The sequence below is a fragment of the Mus caroli genome, chromosome X (assembly GCF_900094665.2).
Source record: "Mus caroli chromosome X, CAROLI_EIJ_v1.1, whole genome shotgun sequence".
NCBI lineage: Eukaryota > Metazoa > Chordata > Mammalia > Rodentia > Muridae > Mus > Mus caroli.
This window is the reverse complement of record NC_034589.1, coordinates 4,182,436-4,190,066: the sequence shown is the minus strand read 5'-3', so window position 1 is coordinate 4,190,066 and position 7,631 is coordinate 4,182,436. Positions and strand designations below refer to the sequence as shown.

At 39.5% G+C, this 7,631-nt stretch overlaps 1 protein-coding gene across 1 annotated transcript in view; it reads right to left on the bottom strand.

Annotated features, from left to right (window-relative positions):
• Nucleotides 1–6,082, bottom strand: part of Otc (ornithine carbamoyltransferase) — a 64,160-nt gene extending 58,078 nt beyond the window's left edge. Inside the window, exon 1 of the mRNA XM_021153928.2 lies at nt 5,845–6,082. Coding sequence (XP_021009587.1) covers nt 5,845–5,921 — 77 coding nt within the window. The 5' untranslated portion in view covers nt 5,922–6,082. The remainder of the gene's footprint in view (nt 1–5,844) is intronic.
• Nucleotides 6,083–7,631: the final 1,549 nt, after the last annotated feature.

Below are 7,631 nucleotides of genomic sequence, written 5' to 3'. Positions count from 1 at the left end.
CCAGGGCCAAAAAGTGGGAATGGGTGGGTAGGAGAGTGGGGGGAGGGTATGGGGGACTTTTGGGATAGCATTGGAAATGTAATTGAGGAAAATATGTAATAAAAAATATTAAAAAAATAAGTTGCCATGGTTCTCGAGGCCAAAAAGGGTAGATAAATAGACATGTTACATTTTAAGACACGAATATATGAGGGCTTGACTTATTGACTAGAAAAGAGATTAAATGTAGTCAACTGGCAAAGAGAGTCCACTGTTTATGCCATTCAAAATCCATTAGAGTAATCATTACGCTTCTTAATTCTATCTAGGAGGTGGGGCAGGAAATGTTAGCTTGGGAAAAAGTTGTTTTTCATAGATATCAAGAACTAACCAGGAAAATGTATCATTAGAAGGAAAGCAAACACAATGGCCTCAGTTTAACTCCTATCCTGTTTATTATCAACTCATAGAACTTGCCTTGGCTACAAAATGAAATTGCCACACCCCTTTCCTAAGCTCATAAAAATTACAGCAAACTACAAGAGCTCCACAACCGGGCCATATTAAGATAGCTCTGACACAAACCTCTTTTCTCCCGGTCCTTATTAAACATTGTCCTGTTTGGGGTAATAAACCCCCATTCATATTAGCCAGTTAAAAATGCTGGCATAAAGTTACTAAGTTCCATTTCCAATCAGACCCAGCCTACTTTAGCTCATGGAAACCAAACCAAGGCACAAATCACTCTTTTTAAAAGGTAATTTATTTTATTTTTGTTTGTGTGGATGATGGAGAGGTATATGTGCATGGTAGTGCAGCTGCCTGCTTGGACTAGGGGCCCTGGAGCCCCCTGAAGCTGGAGTTACACAAGTTTGTAAACTGACAGATGTGGGTGCTAGGATCCAAGATCAAGACCTTCTCCAAGAGCAGTACAGGCTCTTAAGCATTGAGCCATTCTCCAGCCCCACACAAACCACTTTTTATTTTCCTCATGAAGCATTTACCTTGCTTGTACTAGGTTATATAAGGAAGAAACTAAAATTAAACAAGAACTCACCTCTCAAATCAGACCCGAGCTACCTTATTATTCCCTCTTTTGTAGAAATACATTTTATTTTATTTTTTCTTACTGAAATACTGGGGACCCCAGGGTTTTTCATATGCCAGGAAGCCCCCTACCAGTGAGTCACCTCTACAGTTACATACTATTACTCTTCTGTTAACATATAGCAGAGAGAATACAATCCTGGGGCCAATGCGAATCATGTACAGGTCTCCCATTAATGATATCAAGGTGATGTGTGTACTAATTACCTAGAGTTGGGATTTACTCAACATATCCATGAATTTAGAGATATTGTACCATGTAAATATATACAAATAGCATGTGCCAAATTCAAAGCAAAAATCAAATAAGATTTAAAAGCCAATTTTCAGTCTAATTAGAGCCACAGCAAAACACAATTAGTTCCTTACATTACATCATGTGAGAAAATAAATGTAGAGGCTTCTTACTCCCATATCACTAAATACTAAGATGCCGAGTGAAGAGTCACAGGTTAGTTTTACTTAAATATCTAATAAGTGGGAGAGCATGGGCTACTGGCACAGTAGAGCCTTTCATCACTACAGTCTGCATTCTCCACTTCTGATAAGCTATTTAGGAGGTGGGGGAAGACTTGGATGTGAGCTCTGATATCATCATATTTCATTGGAAGAGAAACTGCATGATTTGAGTAAAACGTGTGCTGTCAGAAACCGACTTTTCCAGAGCAGGAAAAACTTGAGTGGTAAACGACCCCCTGGTGCCTACAGAGAATTGGCGATAAAGACTTTAGCATCTGCCGACCTTAAAGAGAGCCAATGGGTCTTATGGCTAAGATCCCGGTGCTTCTTTATGTTGCAGTAATGTGAAAGTTATGGTGGATTTCCTTATTTTGTTTCTACTTACATATTTTGGCTCTATCTACAAAAGGTATAAGACTTTCATAGCTTGGCCACCCTCATCAATTTGGAAGGATCAAAGGGCCAAAGTAGGAAAACTACTTTTTTTTTTTTAAACTGAATTGCAGTTCCAGCTTTGCCCAAACTCAGTAATAAACCATGACCTTGAGAAGGTCATTTGCCAGCTCTGACCTCACATTCTTATCTGAAAAGCTGAACCAGGGAACTAAGCCAATGGTCCTTTATGCTTTTGTCTTCCAAAATGTCCATGAAGCTAATAGGAATGAGAATTTGCAATATCTACTTTAAATACCTTTCATTTTCTTTAAAAGGCACATAGAAAGAAGTCAAGGGACTTTATTTTCACAAAACCCTTGAATGGATTCCATTGGTGTGAACAGAAATCCTCAAGTCCTTTTCCAATTTACAAACATTTATTTTTTTACTAGCAGTTATAATATTTTTAAACAAAAAATATTTGAAACTTTCCCTATTGGTGCTATATACCATATGTACTAAAAATTATTGTTGATAACTCAGTATTATTTCTGAAACATTTTAGAACATCAATATGCCAAATTGTGGAAAGTCTTTGAGAACTGAAGGATGTAGACCAGGACTAGCTTTGTGTTAACTCTTATTAAAAGCCTCAAGACTTTTCTTAACTAAAACACAAGAGTGCTGAAAATATATGGCTTCCATTATTTTAGTTAAATTAGTAAATGGTAGGTTGGGGAAAAAATACACTGTTTGCCCAAAGAGATCCAGTATCTCCATTCCAGTCTTGTCCCATGCCTTGTATGGTTTTCTGAGGTCAGACTAGGAAAAACGTTTTAGGCATTTTAAATTTTTTTGATATTAAAACGTAAAGATCATTCAGTCTTGTTTCTCTATGGGCATTCTGTAATCATTTCACCTGAGTGTCCATGTGTGTGTGGGGGATGTGGGTGGGGGGGATGAAGGAAGTATAATGAGTTATGTGAGCCTTTATGGAGGTCTGGAATGAAATACCTGAGAACCAGTCACCTCCGGCTCCAATCTATAACCTCCACAGAATTGGCTGGCTTAGTTCAATATTCTCTGAAGAAATTTCTATTTGGAAGATGAAATTGAAGTGAACTTATAAATTGGTCTTCTCTGACAAAGAAAGAGATTTTTAGTGGTTTCTTTAAAAGCTATAAGTGGTTTTCCTAACAGGCAACAAATCACAGAACGCTATTATCCCAACCCAGCCAAGCTCCACAACCGCATGCCTGAGATGGCGTGCCTGCCGATTCAGTTTTCACCATCCCTGATGTCTGATCTTATTGATTTTGTATAAAAAGAAAAAGAGGAGAAAGAAAATAATAGACTAAAACTGATTGATCCAAGTGTCTGTGTGGATGGCTTCGGCCTCACCTCAGCTGTTATTTTATTATGCACATTACGACACATGGCTATTCACTTCAAAAACTCTTCAATCTCAGTGCTTGTGGCAGTGCCAAATCCTAACCACAGATTTCCTGTCCAGCTCTAAATGGTGTGTTTTGTGGCAGGGATCCTCCAGTTTCCTCCAGAGATGGAAAAGAGAGAAAAGCCAAATTTGGGTGAAGCAAAAGTGTAACGGGGTTGACAAGGAGCTTTTCTCTGTCATGAAGGAGCCTTGTCAGAGTCTGAGGGTCATGATGGAGACCAGCAGTTTGTAGAAAATCTATATGGCAGACAATATGCCTAAATAATGCAGTAGGGATGCCAAATACACACACTACATGAGAAGACCCTATAAAAACCTTTGCAGTGTCTAGTCATAACTTCTGCATCATTGCAATGAAATTAAACAAGATAAACAATTTAAGAGAGAAAGTCATTTTCTTTGGACTTTCAGAAATTTCAGTTCATTCTTTTGGAAAAGATGTGGCAAACAAGAGTAGCTCACATCATGGTGGCCAGAAAGCAGAGAGAACTGGCAAAGGTTCCCAATGAGTTAATTCTGACGCGTCTTGATCTGTGCTTTAGTAACAGCTGGTGCTCAACTCCCTCAAGTTAAAGAGATAAACAATTGAATTGTGTTAGCATTAATGGGACAAATACTATTGAGTTTCTCAAAACTCTAGGTGGCTTTCATATTTTCAAAAACGCTAAATACAGATTTGGGCTAGTGAAGCTGGATTTTGCTCCAGATCCCATTTAGATTTAGAAATAGCTAACTAGGGTTTTTAGAAATGCAATCTGGCTAGCAGATATCAAGAAGAAAATATCAGTGCTGAAACTGGTACAAACCAAGAATATTAGTACTGATCAAAGATGGCAACTATTTGACAGAGGTTTTACTTATAAAATTTAATGTGCTATGATTACAAAAAAATAAAATAGATTATATATATATTTATATGCTAAAAGAGATATATGGCTAAGCTTTAAATTTGATTATTCACTGTAGTATCTTCAATTTAGTGATTTTTCTGTGTTAAAAGCTATGGAGTAAATTGGAATGACCCTTTTATCTGATGCTACTCAGTGAGGTGGAATGCAAAACAGGGAGCACTCATCTGTTATTTTTCAGGTTTTGCACAAATCATCTCATTGATTATCACTGGAGTGTGACTTCATGTGGCTGGAGAAATGAAGTATCTTATGTCCTAGTTAGGGTTTCTATTGCTGTGATGAAACACCATGGCCAAAGCAACTTGGATAAGGCAGGCTTTATTTGGCTCATGCTTCCACATTGCTGTTCATCATTGAAAGAAGTCAGGGCTGGAACTCAAACATTGCAGGAACCTGGAGGCCGGAGCTTATATAAAGGCCATGGAAGAGTGCTACTTACTGGCTTGTTCCCAATGACTTGTTCAATCTGTTTTCTCATAATACCCAGGACAACAAGTCCAGGGATGGCACCACCCACAGTCCCCATCAATCACTAATTAAGAAAATGCCCTACAGGCTTGCCTATAGCCCAATTTTCTGGCGACATTTTCTCAATTGATACTCCCTCCTCTCAAGGACTCTACCTTGTTTCATATTGATATAAAACTACCCAGTGTGCCTTATCTACCATTGCATTTTAACATAATGTGTAGTGAATGAAACAAAATAGGTACTTGATAAATATTTGTTGAATATATGATTGAATCGCCCTATATTAGACCCCTATCCATTGTGTAGGTGAAGAAACATTGCAGAAACATTTAGTGACTTGCTCAAGGTCCCGCAGCAAATCAGTAATGCTAAGCCGGGAGCCCAGGTCTGTAGATTCCAAAACCTCAGGGTGAGACTATAACTTAAGAATCATTTCTATAGTTTCTTAAAGCCTGAGTTATGTTTTTTCCAGGTGATCTTTAAAGTTTATGTACACAATGTGCCTGGCACTAATGGATAGACCCTGTAGTCTCTCTGGGCTCTAGTTATCCTACCTACAAAACAAGAAAATGCATGATTAGATGACTTGAGTTCTCAGCTGAGTCTGATAACATGGGATTAATTTACAATATCATGAATAATACTATGCTTGCCTCTGAGAACGTTATACTCACCAAAGAAGGCATTGTTAAAGACTCCATCTAGGTCCAGTGAACTTAGGTCTAACAGGTAGTTGAGAGCAAGAAAGCCCAGGACCACCATCACAAATATATTGCTTAAAAGTGAGAAGCTTCCCTTAGTGATCCAGGGAGGTTGTTTTACAGATCAGTTTCAGCCAGTAGACATTTAGAATGTACACAAATGGAAGACGGCAAGAGCATTTAGTCTGTTGTACCTGCCTTGATTAGCATGGTAAAATTCAACTACAGAATGAATGAGAGATGCAAACCTAGCTAGAATTAGAGACAGCTGCCTCATGCAAACTGTTAACTGTGGTGCTACACTTATTTTGCTGAAAGGGACATTCCCCTGCGGAACAGAATTCCAACTTTTACTCCTGATCAGATCCCAGTCTCTGTCACTTACCAAAAATTTCGAACCACGGAAGTGTGACCCTTTCTAAGAGCTGCATTGTTGAGCAGGATCCTCAAATTAGACAGCATCTTCCTTTTGCTAGAGTGAAGGAGGAATCTGTGGTCTAGAGAGCTGCACAGGCAGGCAGGCAGGCAGTGGGGCCACTGGCAAGCTAAGAATGCTTTCAGTTGCAGAGAGGGAGCAAAGGTCTTAGCACCCTTCCACTACCTTATCAGATCAGCCTTGTTAGAGATAGAGTAGGGCAGGGTGCAGGGGCACTTGAACTTTAAGCCTAACTCCAGGGTTGTTTTTGAAAGAAAGAATCCTAACTCTTTCAGAGCCCAGCCTCTTCGTTTTTCATAATGTATTTATGCTGTCACTTGCTTGGATAAAAATCAGTTGACAAGTACCCATTGAGCATGTAATATATGCAAGGCACTGCCGTGCTGGGGCTGCTGTGAAGGTACACTGAAATAACTCATTCAGAAAATGGAAATTGACAGTACAAAACCCCAGATGGAGCTATGACAGCCCTGTGTATTCCTGTTGATTTCACTTTCCTACTTAGCACTCCCATCCATTCCATAAAAAATAAAAAATAAAAATAAAATGGGATGGATTCAAAGTTGGGTTTCCATGGCAGCAAGCTAGAGAGGTGTAGAGGTATAATAAAAAGATCTCAGTCCTGGGGCTCCCTTTTTGTCTAGCACATAATAGGTGTTTAGTAAGTCGGTAGGCACTTACTGATTCTGGTGTGAGTTTCCATTAAGTACCAGTGAAAGCCCACCACCACCATCTCAGCAACTCCTCAGGTCACCAAGGGCCACTGTTTCACATTTGTTCATTTAGCCACAGCTTGAACTGGACTGGCTTTAAATTCTCATCTGTGTCAGACATCAGGGGAGACTAGAATTTCAAAAGAGGAAATGATCTCATCTATGCAGAGCTTAAGATTTCAACAAGGGTGATCACAATTGTAAATAATATTCCTAGTCCAAGCCCATATGAAAGGTCCAGATAAGGATGTCCTGCATAACACAGAGGAGGGAAACCTTTAAGCCAAGAAGGGTGGAAGACAGGGGAGGAGGTAGAGAGGAGGCAGGTGCCTCCTCTTGTCAATTCATATGTCTTAGCAAACCCTGATGAGTACTTGCTAGAAGTTTATAGAATACCACTAGTAACTGTCATTGGAAAGTCAGCTATGGCTGCTTTAGGAGCAGAGACGGTTATGAGATCATCATTGATATTGCCAGGGAAATAAATCTTGACAAACTTGCCTTCTACTTATGGAGAATGATTTTGGATGAATGGAAAGAAAATCGAATTTCCAAACTTCTGCTAAATCTGATGTTCTAGAGAGAGCACTCCAGGCAGAAGCAATTGTTTGTAAAATCCACAAGAAGGGAGATAGAGGGGGAGTGTGCCGAGTAGAAGAATAGCTAGCTACTTGTTGGAAAGAAGAGTAAAGCTCCTTTGAAGTGGAAAGGCGGGCCAGCTGGACAGGTCTCAGGAACTGAAACTATTCTTATACTGCAAGGAGGGAAAATGTTTGCTTTTAAGGAGTCTGGAGAGCACACACTAAGAGAAAGCTCCCAGCTTCACCACCATATTGTTAGTCATTTGTACTTACCAAGCAATACAGGGGAGCAATGTTAGGGCAAAAGGGCATGCTTTGTCTGTGTAGTTTTATGCTAGATAATGTGGGCATCACTCTACAAAGTAACTCACCAGCCCTTCTACTTTTAATGAAGTAGAAGCCCAACATCAGAGGGGAGCTAAGAGACTGAAGCTAGCACAGA